The 17573-nt window shown below is 44.8% G+C and overlaps 1 protein-coding gene across 1 annotated transcript in view; it reads right to left on the bottom strand.

The window, feature by feature from the left end:
- RBM20 (RNA binding motif protein 20) overlaps positions 1-17573 on the bottom strand; it is a 244077-nt gene that overhangs the window by 50018 nt on the left and 176486 nt on the right. Inside the window, 2 exon segments of the mRNA XM_006156850.1 lie at positions 14374-14471; positions 14839-14930. Of these exon segments, the coding sequence (XP_006156912.1) occupies positions 14374-14471; positions 14839-14930 (190 nt within the window).

The raw sequence follows: 17573 nt of genomic DNA, 5'->3' as shown, positions 1-17573 counted from the left end.
TCAAAATGAGTGGTATAAAATATTTGATAAAGAACTTGAGTAATGGGCATATTGGTACACAGGAGTTCATTATGAGAGTGTGCACCATGTTATGTGTTTGAAATTTTTCACAATAGAAAATTCTTTTTTTAAAATAACTATTTTATTTAACTTCATTTATTTATTTATTTTAATTTGACCAGAGAGAGACAGAGGAAGAGAGTGAGAGAGAGAGAGAGGGAAAGTGAGAAAGCAAGGCGCCAGGTCCGGACTCGAACCACAGACAGCCCTGTGGGAGTCCAGCGTCCTCAACCCTCATGCCATCTGCTGGCCCCTAGAATAGAAAATTCTTAAAAGATACCAGCACAGAGAATAGTGTGGAGCATGTAAATAAACCTCCCTACTAGGTAGGTAGATAGCCTGGTCTTCTTCCAAGGAATAGAACGGGAAGCAAGTAAAGGAGAAACGTGGAACCTTTTTCATACATCCCTCATATTGTGTGACTTACCAAAAAAAAAAAAAAAGAACATAGAAAGGTTGTGGGTACCTAATGCACTGACATTGGAGGCAACAACCTGCTGTTTAGAGATAGTTTTCAAAACTTTTTTAGTCTCAGAAGCCTTTCTTTGAATATCTGCTTGCTCAACAGCCCATTGTATTCAACAAACAAAAGAGGAGGTATTCTCAACAAACGTGGGGTCTAGCCCTCAGCTGCCTCCTCCACCCAGCAGTCCCAAAGGAACGCAGTTTGGAAGCTGAGACCTGGGTCTAATCAACTCTGCTGGAGGGAGGAAATGTGTCTATTTGGTCTTCAAACCTTAACCAGCCTGGACTCTCCGGGAGACTGAAAAATTAGTAACTGTAAGTCAACCCACCGTGGAAGAGCAGGATGCAATTTCCAAACCTGAAACACGTCCTAATAGCCTACATTTGCATAATCGCCATCTCCTATGATTAGATGGACTACAGTCTCTCATTACATCCCGTGTGGGTCCAATTCTGCTAAGGAAACATGGGGGCAAGTCTAAGGTCTCATCCCAACCGGGGCTACTACCTGGGTCATTCTGCTATGACAGAGGCTCATCTGGCTCATCTGGACCAAGGATCATTAGAATCCATAAGAATTTCCTTTTATGATTCAGCTCCAAATTGGAAAAAACAATTTCGTTTCAGAACTCCCCTTGTGAGGTCCAGAGATCAAGCACTTTCCCAAACGGGAACAATGATTCATTGTGAGGTTCAGGCAGCTCCCAGAGCATCCCGTCATCTCCCTGAAGTGTAAATGGCATCTTCATAATCTGGGGGACTTTGCGTCTGAGCCCGGCTAGAGAGGATTGAGCCCTTCTGCAAGGATAACGGGAAGAGAGCTGTTAAGAGGCAGGATCGTTGCCTCCCATTAGGGTGAGCGGTTCCCATAAACACACAGACACAGCTGAGCTTTGAAGCAGCGCAAAGTGGCTGGTCTCTGCGTTTGTCACAAGGAGCCCCGAGGCTGGGCGCTCTGCCCAGTCTCGTTTCAGTGAGGCACGTTTGTGCCCCGTGTGACTTTGCTGTGCTTGGTCTGGGCTAGTGTGGACTTGGACAACAGCAGATACGCACGGAGGTTCTGGGCCCGTCTCGCTCCTGGCCTGCCCAGTTGCCTAGAGAAGGCCAGTACCTCTCCTGGGACTGAAAGGAAAGTTCAAGAAGCCTTTATCTGAGTGTGAGTACAACAACTGCTGCTGGGCGGTAGAATACACCACCTAAGAATAAACACTCTCGTAGCCACCAGTGGCCAAAGAAGGAGACAGATGCATTAGGCTGTGGATGGTATAACCAGAGGCACTAAGATGAATGGGTCTCTGTTAAGGTGTCACTCAAATTAAATTAACAAGTAAATAAAGTTTCCCGAGTGCTTTCTTCCCCAAAGTTTACTCAGAAATAGGAGTTAGATTTCGCTGATTCCCTTGTTGTCATTTATTAAAATAAGCATAAGATTTTTAGTATTCTTCTAGTTAGTAATATTAATTTATAGCTTCCCAACTGGTGATCTATAATGGATTACAGGTGTGCCAACATATTGATCCCTCCGGCTGATGGCACAGGATCTCTGCTGACCATGAGCAGTTTCATCGGTTTAACCAGTTCACTTCGATTTATCCTCTTCTAAGTGAGCCACAAAATGAAAAACTTGAGAATGGCAAACCTTCAGAACTGCACTCCTATATTAACAGCTCAGTTTCTGTGTGGCTGGGACACGTGGTAAATGCTATCTAGTTAGAAAGAGACTTTATTTTTTTTTTAAGAGAGATTTCTGGATAGGGTGCATGCATTTGCCGGAGACACAGAGAGACAGAAAGCGAGAAATCAGCCCCCAGGAGGGATGGCCACGCTGCAATCCCTTCTTCTCCATTTTCCTCTTGGGATCTTGGGCACACATGTACATGAGCCCTGCGTGAGGTTTAAACCACCAGGTCTGGGACTTGAACTTTTGACTATGTGGAGTCCAGTGACATGGTCATTATGCCATCTGCTGGTCCCAAGAAATTAATTCTTACATGTTGTATTCTTTTTGCCAGTGTTTTGTCCGTTGCCCTGAAACATGCCAGTCACATATGTGTGTGCACCGAAAAGCTTGAGAAGAGAATGAAGGAGAAGGGATTGCAGCACTGCCATCCCCACTGGGAGATGATTTCTTGTTTTCTGTCTCTGTCACTCCAGCGATATAGCTAAAATTTCTCAATAAATAAATAAATAAATAAAAGAGAGAGAGAGACAGCTCTGGGGCAAGTGAGAGCCGGATGAGCACCGAGCAACTCTGTGCTTCGCGGAGGAAAGATAACTAAACATGGGCAAAGGCGATCCTAAGAAGCCTAGAGGCAGCATGTCCTCATACACATTCTTTGTGCAAACTTGCCAGGAGGAACACAAGTAGTAGCACCCAGATGCTTCAGTCAGCTTCTAGAGTTTTCTAAGTGCTCAGAGAGGTGGAAGACCATGTCTGCTAAAGAGAAAGGAAAAGTTTGAAGATAGGGCAAAGGCGGACAAGGCCCGTTATGAAAGAGAAATGAAAACCTATATCCCTCCTAAAGGGGAAACAAAAATGAAGTTCAAGATCCCAATGCACCCAAGAGGCCTCCTTCAGCCTTTTTCTTGTTTTGTTCTGAATATCACCCAAAAATCAAAGAAGAACATCCTGGCCTACCCATTGGTGATGTTGCAAAGAAACTGGGAGAGATGTGGAATAACACTGCTGCAGATGATGAACAGCCTTAGGAAAAGAAGGCTGCTAAGCTGAAGGAAAAATACCGAAAGGATATTGCTGCATACCGAGCTAAAGGAAAGCCTGATGCAGCAAAAAAGGGAGTTGTCAAGGCTGAAAAGAGCAAGAAGAAGGAGGAGGAGGAAGACAAGGAAGATGAAGAAGATGAGGAAGAAGAGGAAGATGAAGAGGAAGATAGAGGATGAAGATGACAATGATAAATAAGTTGGTTCTAGCGCAGTTTTTTTCCCCTTCTCTATAAAGCACTTAACCCCCAACCCCAAAGGAGTGATTTTTTAAAAAAAAAAAAAAAACTGAACTGTAAGGCTGTGTAAGATTTGTTTTTAAACTGTACAGTGTCTTTTTTTGTATAGTTAACACACTACCGAATGCGTCTTTAGATAGCCCTGTCCCGGTGGTAGTTCAATAGCCTCTAATCTGGCCTGGTACAGTATGGGGCTGTAAATTGCAATGCAAGTTTAAAGCAGGTTCTTGTTGGTGCGCAGCACGAATTAGTTATATGTGGGGATGGGAGTTTTTTTCATCTTCAGTTGTCTGTGATACAGGTTATACAAAATAACTGTTGTTCTGTTAACTGACTACTACTCTGTAATTGAAAAAAAAACAAAACTAGGTGCAGCTGTTCTGTTGACATTCTGAATGCTTCCAGGTAAATATAATTATTTTTATTAGAAAAAACTAGATTGGTCTAAGTTCTTTTCTGTAATTAATCTAAAATATCTTTGCTGCTGTTTCTTTAACTCAATTTAGGTTCCAAACCATACTTGATTCAGAAAAGGAACAGAGTGGTAGGTACACCATTATTCTTGAAACAGTTTATGTAAATTTCGCTATAATTTGTCCTATGTCTAATGGGAAACCTGAATGCAAGAGAGGAAGAGAGGGAGTGAGAAAAGTGGGAAGAGAAAGAAAAGAAGGAAAGCAATGAGAGGAGTGAGGCCCTTAGGGGGTACATGTAAAATAAAGTTGATTCGCAGGGGTCGGGGTGGGGCGCTGAAAATCTGAGTGCTTTTGAGCAAGCAGAATGATGCTGTACAGTAATTCCCAACAGGGTTCTTCAAGAAGCCCTTGAGGGTCTTTGAAGTTAATAATATTGCAAGGGGATGACGAGGCTGAACATTATTTGGGACATCAAAAATTTGAATGGAGGTTATACTTAAGAGTTTCTTTACCTACTGATATAGTAATCATGTGTGAAATTAAAGGAAATTTGACCTGAGCATGCTGCCACACTGAGCCCTCCCACAATGAACGGCGGACTGGCTTAGTGCTAAACGAACCGAAAGCCTGATCTGGGCCAGTGAAGCGCTTCTGTAAGAAACAGCGGCGCCTCGGCGAATCACAGCAGCTGAGCTTCGGTCGGTCCTAGGTGACCCACTGATCAGAAACCACCTTCAAATAAGGCAAATGCTGAGCCATAACGAACCCAGCTGCTTCTGTACCTTACCTGTGTTTCCTGTTCATAAATGCTGCCTGCCATGCTGTGGAGCAGAGCTCTCTGAATCCTTTTGGTTCTGAGAGCTGCCCGATTCATAAAACCATGCTTTGCTCAATTACACGCTGTTAAATTTAGTTTGAAGTTTTTCTTTTTTTAAGTTTCTTTCTTTTGTGAGAGACAGAGCGAGAGAGAGGACAGAAAATCAAGAAAACTCAACAGAGCAGAGTCCCATGAGCAATGCGACCTCTCTCCACGGGCCTTCCCATCAGCGAAGCTCACAGGTCGCAGGTACGTGCGCCCAGAGTGTACAGGTGAGTTGGGAAACTAAAGCCATGACCTTCCACGTGACCCAGCTTTGCCACTGGGCCACTGAGCAGGCCCTAAGGGGCTTTTTCACCATGGTTAGAGCTTAGGCTGATCACCAAGTCTGACTGGTGCACCTGTGACTTTGATTACTAAAAATGGGTAATTAATCTCTCGTCAGTGTAAGTACTTGGCCAGATATGGTCTTCCCCAACACAGAAGGCAGGACCGTGGCTGCTAGTGGTAGGAGGAACAGTACACGGGGGTCGGGTTCTAACAAGCTCAGGACTCCCGATGTAGCGGGAAGAACCGGAAAGACAGAGGGCTTGGGCTTGCGGGCATGGCGGGGACAACTATTGGGTCACCAGCAAAGTCGTGACGTTTTTCTGTTTTTCTATGCAAATATGCATCATAACTTTTCCGACACTCCAATAATTTCCCTTTCTGAGCCTTAGTTTCCTGCTCTTAGGAATAAATTGGGTGGTCTACCTGAAAAAGCTACAGGATATTCTTTTTTTTTTTTTTTTTTGAGAGGTTTCTGCTATAGGGCGCGTGTGCTCACCAGAAAGACAGAGACAGAGAGACAGAAAGCGAGAAATCACCCCCCAGGGGGGATGGTCATGCCACAATCCCTTCTCCTCCATTCTCCTCTCGGGATCTTGGGCACGCACACACACGTGCCCAACGTGAGTTTAAGCCACCGGATCTGGGACTCAAACTGAGGTTGACTAAATAGGAGTCCAGCGACATAGCCATTAAGCCAACTGCTGGTCCCAAGATACAGGATATTCTACTTTCCCCACCCTGCTTAGCATACACAGGAAATCGTGTCTTTCCATCCCCTGTTTCAGTGAACGCATGTCCGTCCACCTCTCTATGGGATCGGCTGTTTCACCACGTGTCTGCGTTCATCTTCCAGACATGCCTGTCCATGTTGGTGGTGGCTCGTCTTTATGGCACGCACTGTGTGCTCCAAGCAGGGAGCACCTGCTGCTCCCAGGATCACTGTCGCTATGATGCTACAGAGCTGAGCCGATACACAGAGGTGAACTAAAAACACTAAAGAGCCGAAGGGTCAGTGCCTCCCTGAGGACAGACGACATCAGATGTGTGCTTTATAGTCACCAGGCACTGGGCTCAGGGCGGTGGGAGAACCGGAGACTCAAGTCTGTGTCTCTGCTCCTCCAGGGACTAGCCGTGGCCCAGTGACTGAATTTCTCTAAGCCTGAGATTGCTTGTCCACAGACTAGCAAGACTGAAAAAGGATTCCACAGGAGTATGGAGAAGGTGAAATGTCACAAGGTATGTAAAGTGTCTTGGTGCAACGCCTGGTGTCGAGCAGGCTCCTCTAAATAAATACTTCTCTCTTTTTCTCAATAGGTAAGGAATGTGCTATAACGATCCTGGACTGGGAAATCAGTACTGCCGTGGTTACGTATGAGAAAGCCCATGCTCTTAGGAAAATCATGCTGAAATAGAGCTGAGGAGGTGCAAGTGGTGACTCTAAAATGATGATTCAGAGGAAAATGCATAGTTGATTAAATATGTATATATATAAAGATGATAGAGAAAGAGAGAGGGGTAATAAACTGATGGATGGATGAGAGACAGAATATAAAAAGTGAAGTGTAAAGAGTAGTGAATCTGGGCAGAAGTTGTATGAGAGTTCTTTATACCATTTTTGTAATTTGTCTGCAAGTCTGGAATATAGTGAAAGCTATCCATTTTAAAAGATGCGTTCTGGGGCAGGAGAGCCAGGGGATCTAGAGAGAACTGTGAAATCCTGCTAAGTTGAATTCGCCAGTGAGGTGTTGATGGGTTCTGCCTGCCCAGCTCCCAGGAGGCACACAGCAACAGGTGCACTTGAAACTTTCCAGCTCAAGGTCACATCTCGAAGGCAGCTAAGTTGTCAGAGGTGTAACCAAAGCCCTAATTACCAACCTAAAGGGACAATCATCCTTCCCCTGCCTGGGGCAAGATTCCAGCCCTGCAGACAGGTCTGACCTCACATGCTCCACATGGGATCAGAGGCCCTGGCCATACATTTTCACGTGCTGGGACCACTTATTTAAAGCCAGATGCTGTGTCTAATGGTTTGTATAGCTGGGTCTCAGACCTCCCAACTCACTCACGAATCTTCTATAGCTGGTTGGAAATGTGAAAGAAGCAAACAGGCTTACATATGAAGATTCTAAGACCTTTCAATGCCCTTTGGTGCAGGTAGAAACAAGCTCTGCAGATGGGTTCAAAGAAGAGGCCCAGTTCAAATATCTCAGAGTTGCGATAAAACTGTGGCTTAGGGCAATAGGCCTGGGGGTGAGAGAAATCTTTCAAAATGCTTCCTAGAACTATGAAGTGCAGATTGGATCTTCAATAAATGGTTTCTGGCTCCAGTCTGATGTCATTTAGGAGTGACCTAATTTCATCTGGCACAGACTCAGTGGGCCTCTGCTGATTTTGTGCTACACACACAGAAGGCCAGACACTGGGCAAATGTTCATTCATTGCGATGCTGATTCTGAGCCTACTGCATTCCGAAGTTAGCAAATAGGTGTGGATTCTATAGCTACAGATCTTGGCTCACCTTGGGGGGTAGACACAGTTGCCTCTACTGACATTTTCAAATATTTTATAGTCTTGACTTAGAGTGAATTTACTTTTCAGTGCCAGACTTGCCTGTGGATCTGGGTGGTTCACCTGCTAAGCAACATTGACACCCCTGTAAACTCTGGAGTCACAGAATGTTAAAAACGGGAGGTCATCTACGCCTACTGTATTTATGAAGACTCAGGAGAAGTTAAAGAATTAATCTGTGGTCCACTTAGTAGTGGCAGATTTAAGGTGAACTCTCAAGTCTTACTAAAAAAAATAAAAAATAAAAAAACTATCAATCAAACACTTGATAAAGTTCATATAATAAATGCTGTTACAAAATGAGACAGGGCTTTATGCTTTGATGCGAAATTAGGTCTAGAAATTAAAATACATATTAAGAGCTCTTGTTAAGTTTTAAAAAAAATAAATTACCTAGCAGAATACATGGTGTTATTTGATTTTTGTAAAAATATATACTTTTACATCTTAATTAAACATGCACACATATACTTGCTAGAGGTATAAGGTTATGACAAGACATTTATTTTCAGTTTTCTCTGCAAATTTGGATTCTCTAATTTTTACATTTCTCTTTCTTTTTTTTTTGGAGAGATTTTCACTGTAGGGTGCGTGCGCTCGCCAGACAGACAGAGAGTGACATAGAGACAGAAAGCGAGAAATCACCCCCCAGGGGGGATGGTCATGCCGCAATCCCTTCTCCTCCATTCTCCTCTCGGGATCTTGGGCACGCACGCACACGCGCCCGGCGTGAGTTTTAAGCCACCGGGTCCGGGACACGAACTGCGGTCGACTACGTGGGAGTTCAGCGACATAGCCATTACACTAAATTTTTACATTTCTCTTACCATTAAATTTTGTTTTACATGTTTTGCAACAAGAACAAAATAAGATTTGTAATAATAATAATAATAATAATAATAATGCAGAAAATAAAACCCACCCAGGATGGCCAACAGGTGGCACGGTGGTTAAGGTGCTGATCCCACATGGCCAACTCCACGGTGGGAGTCCCAGACCTGGCAGCCTGAAAAACACACTGGGCATGTGTGTGTGCATGGCCAAAAACCCAAGAGGAGAATGGAAGAGAAGGGACTGTGTCATGACCATCCTCACTGGAGGGTGATTTCTCACTTTTCCTTTTCTCTCTGTCTCTCTCCAGTGAGTGCATGCACCCTTACGGCAAAAAAATAAATAAATAAATAAAAATATAAAAAAGAACAAAAATGTGTCTTGCAACAACAAAAAGTTCCTCTCAACTCCCTCTCATTGCTGTCTTTGAAAATGCATGAGGTGGCCCCTGCTGAGGAGCTGGAATTGGTGTGTGGAAGGGACAGGTAGCAATGTCACATCAATAACTATTCCTCACGCTCAGTGAAGTCAGGAGACCAGGGTGCCCTGCACCAACGTCTCTGAAGGCCAGGGCAGATACACAGATACAGCAGCAGCCAGCAACCCGAGGAGTACCTATGACTTAAAAATGGCTGGCCTTCTACAAACACTGATGTTTCTCTCAGCCTGGGTTTCCTTAAATAGACCAGGCCCCTTGTGCGGGGTGCCGGTGACAAAGACACCATAAGACGACGTGTATCGGGGAGGCCTGTCTGTGGCACCGGCGCTAAATAAACTCCAAGGTGGCTGTGAAGGCGGAGAGGCGGTTTTATGAGGTCAGTCACAGGCAAAGTGCATCTTAGGTAGGCACAAGAAAACTATTTACAGCCTGAGAAGGCCCCACAGCCCTTCCAGAAACCTGATGACTCTGTTTATGACGACTCAGACAGCCAGCGAGAAGGTGCTCGGCTCCACCAACTGGCAGGAGCTTAAGTGAAAGCGAACACCTATCTCCAGGGGCCCTGGTGCGGCGGGAGGGCTGTGGACAGACACAAATCACCCCACTCCCAGCCAACGCTACACACAACTGTCACTTCCATGTCCCATCTCTGGCGAAAATAAACAGGGAGACAAAAGGCTGAGGCAAATATTGTAAATTCAGCCAAGCCTCTGGTCAGAAAGGCGTGCTGGTAGTGGAAATGGCTTCAAGGGTTGTTTTAAGACGTGTGGCAGCCGAGGTACACTCCGAAGGCTACATCCCAGAGCTCCACATTGCTTGGTTCTGCTGAAAACGGAGCTCTGGAAGCTGCAACGACTCCCTGCTCCACACACAATAGTGATCTTACAATCCAGGCAGAGTCCTGGCTACTCCTGGTTTTACTCCACAAATGTGTTTCTGAAAGATGTACATGAATAGAATCCAACAGAAAAAGCCCTGGCTCAGACCAGAGCACACATATACAGTAAACGGAATCAAAGCCCCTGTGGGTATTCTATAGGGGCCAGGAGGGAGTAACGGGGAGTCTCACTCTCCTCATTCATGTTTTTTTCTGTTTAAATTTTCAAATACACATACATTTTATAAAGCAGGAAAAGCCATAGAGATATATGTGCAAAAGAAATTCACAGGGCACTCACTGGAGCCTGGCCAAGTATCCCTTGGTAACAGAGTAATCACCCTGGGATGTATCTGCTTATCTTTGGAGGTCAGTATTTGTAAGAAGGAAAAAAAAAAAAATTGTCTGAGGGAATCTTCCACTTAAAAGTGTCTTGCGAGGTATTTTTCAGTGATGGATTAATTGACTCTGCATTTCTCAGCCTGTCTTCAAATGTCCGTATGTTTCTATTTGAGGTTTTGCTAAAGAGAGATACATCTGCATTCAACTCCATTTGCCAGAAATGGTAAACTTGGGGGCCAGATCTGACAAAGGGGTGCAAGTGGACATCAAGCCACTGGTAATGCAGGGACTGGCTGGGACAGGCTCTGCCCTTGTCCCTGGATATCCCTGGGAAGGCTCACGTGACCTGCAAGACTTCATGGAACAGAAAATGATAAAACTTGTCAAATGATATATCTCCCCTTCCACAGGGCTGTAGAGATGCCTCCAAACCTCCAAGTTCATCTTAGAAAATGCCACGACAACACCAAAACATTTGGATTTGGCTGTTGGGGGGACTGGCTTCTTCATCTTACTCCATGGTTGGCCAAGGCCAGAGAAGTCCCTGCCACCTTCCAGGGCAACTTCAGTTCCTCCTAAGTAGTTTGTGGGATAGGAGTAGGGAGAGGGGAGAGGGGCTGACTGGAGAGAAGAATCACAACAAGGAAGAGACCCCTGAGACCCTCTGAAAATGGCATGGCTAAGTGGTTAAGAGTGAGGCATCCAAAGCCAGGTTGCCTGAGCTCACCACCCAAGGCCTCCATTCACCAGCTAGGTGATCTTAGGCAAGGCACGCTGTCTTTCCCGACTGTACATAAGGGTAATAGTGCCCACCTCATAGGGTTCTTGGAGGATCGAGAGAGCTAATACAACACACAAGTTCTAAACATGAAGCACCACATAGATGTCGGCAGTTGTTACTATGAGCAGCCTACAGTATCCAGGACTTTCCATCTCCTGCTGGCTCCAAAGGAAAAAAATAGTTTCTCGTGTTACTTCTAAGCTCCCAATGAAGGAAAAAAATAGTTTCTCGTGTTACTTCTACTTAGTCTTAAGGATAAACCTCTTTATCTCTAGGCGTTTGAAGAAAGCTGTTCTCAGAGCTTCTCGGTACTAATATGAATTACCATGACTCTTCATGAACAAGAACAATCAATTGTTTGTGATTCTCTGGACTATAAATAATTTAAAGTGATTTCATGGCGAGGCAGCAGGTGGCATGGTGGTTGAGGTGTTGTACTCCTACATGGCTGACTATGGTTTGAGCCCTTGATCTGGCGGCTTGATCTCCAGGCACAGGTGCATGTGTGCCCAAACTTCCAAAAGGAGAGGAAAAGGACGAGTCCTGGACCTGGCGACTTGCTTTCTCACTGTCTCTCTCTCTCTCACTCTCTGGTGACCACATGTGCCCTATAACCCAATAAAAATAACAATAATAATAATTAATAAAATTAACTAAATAATTCTTTAAAAATTATTTTTAATTAAAAAAAAAGGCAATTTCATGGGAATCCCAAAACATCTAAAAAAGAGTAGACATGCCTATTGGTATTAGTAGACAGATTCATGCAAAGGAACACCGATGCTGAGACTACAGACAGAGTTGTCCTTATCCATGCTGAAATAATCTCCCCCACACACTCTTTGTAGCTGAAATGGTTAAGGGGGGGGGGGCGGCAGGTGGTGTGGTGGTTACAGGCACTGGCCACCGTGGTTCGAGTCTCAGATCTAGTGGTTTGCTTTCTCACTTTCCCTTTCTCTTGCTCTCTCTCTGTTTCTATCTGGTCAAATTGATAAATGATATTAGCAAATGGAATTAAATACATCATTAATAATTTTTGTAAATGGCAAAAAAGGCCTTATCGTTCAATAACAACCATTGTGACTCCATATGTACAGAACAGTTAAGTCACTGTCACACGCACTGTCTCATTTGGTCTCAAGGGCAGTCGAGCTGCGGTGTATCCTGAGCCTCTACCTTCCAGCTGGCCAGCGAGTCCAAGACTATGCTGTAAGTTCACATACGATGTTCCCAGATTTGACACATAATCAAAAAGATAAATTACGCAAGCCGGGTGAAAACCCAGTTATTTATATTCCCTTCAGACTCCATTAGGGGAGTTATCGTGTCCATTTAAGGAAACATCCACAGAAACAGTGACATGCCTGAGGCCACACAGCTGGTGAGCTGCATAACTAGGACTTGAACTTAGGTCCCCTGACTCCAAGTCTGCAGGAAAGGAACTCTGGCCTTGTGGTCAGCACTGCAGGTTGAAGATGAGGCATGGGGCAGACCACCGAGTTCTCCTGTCCAAGTCTCCTCAACCAGTCGCCTTCTTTAGAAAAGGACTCAGTTGGTGCCAACGCTCTCTCCTGTGCGCAGATCCTGGGATGGAGTCAGTGCACAAGCACTGGCCACTGGGCCACCTGCTACCCAATCCAGCCTCTTTTGCAGGACTTGAGGAAGGGGGTCTCAGGGCAGAGCTGTGGGCACAGAGGTTCCTCTGTGGTTCAGAGTGTGTGGAAAGAGGCCTGGAGGTAGGGGTGGTTGGGGGACTCCACCACCCCCGTCAGGACACAAGGTTATGTAATCAGGGGTCTGAGCCCAAAGACAAATGATAGGCCTCACTGACACCAGCCATTCCACTCCCCTGGGACTGACCGAAAGCTGCCATTGACCTGGGCATGGGCATGGCTCTGAGCAGAAAGGAAACAGAGAGAGAAGCCACAAAATGCTTTCACCAACACTAGAGCTTCCAAACAGGTGCTTTCTCTCGAAGCACTTCTTCCATTCAACATCACACAGACACAGATAAGTAGAAACCTGAGCCCAGGCAGGTCTTGTGAACTGTCATGAACCTGCTCCACTCACTGGCTGCCCAGGGCCTGAAAGCTACACTTCGAGCCTTGCTCTTCCAGTGCCTGGCACGTGGAGGCCTGCTCTGAGGAGTCTGAGCTGCCAGGGTGCAGGAGAGAGGGGGCAGCTGCTCCCGTAGGGAAGGGAACACTAGACACAGGCAGGAACAAACAGGCGCCCTCTAGCTGGCGTCAGCTGAACGCATTTGGGTTCACAACAGGTTTTGCCTCCCACCCGCCCTTTCAGACCCCAGAAGAGAAGCCAGGTAAGTAGGGAAGGAAGGTCAGAGGCTCCATGCAGCCAGAAAAATACAAAACATTCAAAACCCAAGAGAGAAAGAGAATTGCCGCAACTGGTGGAAAGTACAGGGATGAAGCTCAGGGCTTTCAGAGGCTAAAGTGTTGCTTGCAGACAGAGAAGAATAAAACTAAAAACAAAAGTATTCTACCACACCAACCATTGCCCCCAGGGGCCAACAAATGTTATTTGTACACTTTCTCTTCTTGGTTCAAGTTTTAGAATTAAACGAAATAGTCCACTTCTTTAAAATCTCAAAAAGTCCTTTAAAAAAAAAACCCAAACAAACAACTATAACCAAACACATAAGGGGCAGCCAGTGGTGTGGTAGTTACGGCAGCTGGGTCCCACACAGCAAACGGAAGGATGCAAGGCCCAGACCCGGTGTCTTGACAAACACAGCAGGTATTTGTGTTTGTATGCCCAGAATCTCAAATGGTGAGATGGAGGAGAAGGAATTGTGTTGTGAACACTCCCCACAGGGGCTGCTTTCTCACTTTCTCTTTCTCTCTCTCTCTCTGTCTCTCTGTCTCCAGCAAGTGCAACATGCCCTCTGGCAAATTAAAAAAAATAATAATACATAGAGACCAACAACCACAGCGATGGTTATGTCGCTGGACTCCCACTTAGTTGACCACAGTTTGAGTCCTGGATTCAGCGACGTAAAACTCATGCCAAGTGCATGTGCGTGCGTGCCCAAAATCCCAAGAGGAGAATGGAGGAGAAGGGACTGCGGCATGGCCATCTCCCATAAGGGATGACTTCTTGCTTTCTGTCTCTGTCTTTCCAGCAAGTGCACACACCCTATAGCAAAACAACTCTCTAAATAATAATAATAATAAATAAAATAAATAAAAGCTCAAACCCCTTTGCTTTGTTTTGTTTTTATCTAAAGCAATGGCGAATGCTAGGAAATCAACGCAAGCCTTCGATTTTAAGAATTTATTTCAGCTTTTTTATCGGTGTGCTTCAATGGTTGCTGGACTGGATTAAACGGCTCTCAGCCTCTCTGTAGGTAGGTTTTTGTGAATGAAGCAAAGGCACATTTACACCAGCTTCATCCAGCTTCCTCTGTACCTGTAGGTCCCGACATGGCAGGTGATGACAGAGACAATGAAGAAATGCTTCTACTCACATTTGTCCCCGCGGAAGCTGAAGGAAATGCAGGATTTGACTGAGCAAATGACCTTGCTGGAATGGCTGCATACAATGTTCCAAGATTTGAGGCATAATCTAAATGATAAATTACACAGACAGGTAAAAATCCGGTCATTTACTTCAACAGTCATTAGTAAGACATAAGTGGGAGGAGCAACTGGAAAGTTCCTGTTTAATACTTATTAGCGATCAGCATGATCACACTTCGGAATATGCTGGTAATCAGTGACGTTTTATGTCTAAAACTTCTGGAATATATTGGGGTGGGGGACGGGGGGGAGGACAGCAGGCCCAGTGCCGGTTTGTGCTCTGGGATCTGTCTAGTTTATTAATGGCTAAGAAGGGCACGTGAGAGAAGGCCTGGTTGTTAAAGACAGAACGTGACGAGCAGGTGGGAAGTCGCTCTCGGTTTCAAGCAGCTGACCTGGAGGGGCTTGCTCACCTTCATTCCCAGCAGGGTTATAAACAGCTGTGCTGTTGGGAGAGGCACAGAGAGGTCCCTCTGCCGAACCCAGTATACAGCGGACACCAGCGCTGGAGAGGGGTGAAAAAGGGAAACCAGATCTCAATAGCGAGACAGAGTTACCACTTCCAGAAATTCCTTCCTAGGAATAGACCCCAAACAGTTGAACACAAGCGTTCAAGCAAAAACCTGTACACAAGTATTCAGAGCAGCACTTTTCACAACAGCCAAAGGATAGAAACAATCCAAATGTTCATCAGGAGATAAACGGATAGGGCCAAAAGGTGGCACGGTGTGGTTCAGGTGCTGGATCCCACATAGTCAACTCCATAGTTGCAGTCCTGGACCCTGCAGCTTGAAAAAGAACTCCAGGTGCGTGTATGTGCATTGCTGAAATCCAGAGAGGTGAACGGAGTAGGGGCTGTGGCATGGCTATTTCCCCTGGGGGCTGATTTTTCACTTTCCTTCCTTCTCTCTGTCTCTCTCCAGAGAGAGACATACCCTGTGGTAAAAATCTAAAAACAAGAGACAAATAGATAAACAAAATATGGTCTAGCCATAAAATGGAATATTATTTGGTCATAAAAAGTTTGAACATGCTAGAATGTGGATACATTTTCAAACATTATGCTAAGTAAAAAAAAAAAAAAAATCCAGTCATGAAAGGCTACGTTTTGTATGATTCCATTTGCAGAAATGTCCAGCAGAGGCAAGTCCAGAGACAGAAACAGACTGGTGGTTGCCAGGGGGTGGGGGTTAGGGAGATGGGAGTGACTGCTTAATGAGTATGGGTTTTCCTTTGGACTGATGGAATGTTCTGGAACTAGATAGTAGATAGTGATGATGTTTATGCACTCTTGTGAATGTTCTACATGCCATTGAACTGTACACTTTAAAATAATTAAAATGGTGAGACTTATGGAATTTTACCACAATTTAAAAAAAAGAGGGGCCAGACAGTGGCACGACAGTAAATCACGATGCTTTGTGAGCCTGACCCACGTGAGAGGGTACAGAATTGGCATCCAGAGAGCACCCTGAGTATATTAGGCATGCACGTGCCCATGATCCAGAGACAGCTGGAGCTGTGGGTGAATCGTGGGACCAAGGCCCCAATGGGGGTGCTGTCTTTGTCTTTCTCACTTATGGAAAAAATAAATGAAGTTTAAGATGGAGAGGTAGCTAGAAAAAGGACACTTTTGGGGCCGGCAGGGGGCGTGGTGGTTAAGGGTGCTGGACTCCCACATGGCCAACCCTGGTTCCAGTCTTGGACCTGGCAGCTTGCTTTCTCTCTCTCTCTCTCTTTCTGTCCCTCTCTGACCAAATTGAAATAAATAAATAAATAAATAAATAAATTTAAATAAAAAAATAAATAAATAAATAAATAAATAAATAAAGTTAAATAATTCTTTAAAAAAAAAGAAAAAAGGAGATCTTTAAAAAATAATTTTAATTAGGATAAAATACACACAATGTAAAATTTACCATCGTAACTATTTTTTAAATTATTTTATTTAATTTTATTTATTCATTCCTTTATTTTTTTATTTAGTTTGATCAGATAGAAACACACACACACAGAGAGAGAGAGAAAGCGAGAAAATAAGCTACCAGGCCCAGGACTAGAACCGTGGTTGGCCATGTGGGAGTATCCAGCGCCTTAAACACCATGCCACCTGCTGGTTCCATCATCGTAACTATTTTTAAGTGCACGATCAGCAGCATTAAGCCTATTTGTATTATGCACAAGTATGGCAAAGCTAAGACCCTCTGTAACATTTCTTGAGGTCCTGTACAACTCCAGAACTGTTTCCATGTTGAAAACTGAAATTCTGGGAACCAGCAGTTAGCGTAATGGCTATGTCACTGGACTCCCACATAGTCGACCGCAGTTCGCGTCCCAGACCCGGTGGCTTAAAACTCACGCTGGGTGCGTGTGCTTGCGTGCCCAAGATCCCGAGAGGAGAATGGAGGAGAAGGGATTGCGGCATGACCATCCCCTCTGGGGGGTGATTTCTCGCTTTCTGTCTCTCTGTCTCTATCTGTCTGGCGAGCGCACACACCCTATAGCAAAAAAATCTCTCCAAAAAAAAAAGAAAGAAATTCTGTACCCATCAAACAATAACCCTCACTCCCCAGTCCCTTCAGCCTCTGGTGACCTCTGTTCTTCTTCTGCCTCTATGACTTGGACTATTCTAACTCTCTCACACAAGTAGAATCATATAATTTTTGTCCTGGCTTATTTCAAGCTGGCTTATTTCACTTAGCACAATATTCTCAGAGTTCATCCATACTGTACCACGTGTCAAAAATCTCCTTTCTTTGTAAGGCTAAGAGTCTACTGTATGGATAGACCACGTTTTGTTTATTCATTCATCTGTCAAAGGACATTTGGGTTGCTTTTACCTTTGGGCTACTACAAATAAAAAAGAGAGGTCCTTTCTCATTTTTCTCTTTATTCATTATAGAGTATGCACAGGAGAATGAGATGGGGAAAGAGAAAGAGAGACACAGAGAGAGAGGGGAACACCCTCCACAGGATCTGGTCACTCTGTGATCCTCTTCCAGTCTTCCAACCTTCAGATCTTGGGCTCTCAGGTGTGTGAGACCTTGAGGGTAACACCTAGCATGTTACAAGCTGACTGGGTCAAGGATTCGAACCACAGTTGCCATCCATGTGGGATCCAGTTTCTCTTAAGCAGCGCATTACACTG

Source organism: Tupaia chinensis, unplaced genomic scaffold (genome assembly GCF_000334495.1).
Source record: "Tupaia chinensis unplaced genomic scaffold, TupChi_1.0 Scaffold000520_1, whole genome shotgun sequence".
Lineage (NCBI taxonomy): Eukaryota > Metazoa > Chordata > Mammalia > Scandentia > Tupaiidae > Tupaia > Tupaia belangeri.
This window is presented reverse-complemented; position numbering and strand designations above follow the sequence as displayed.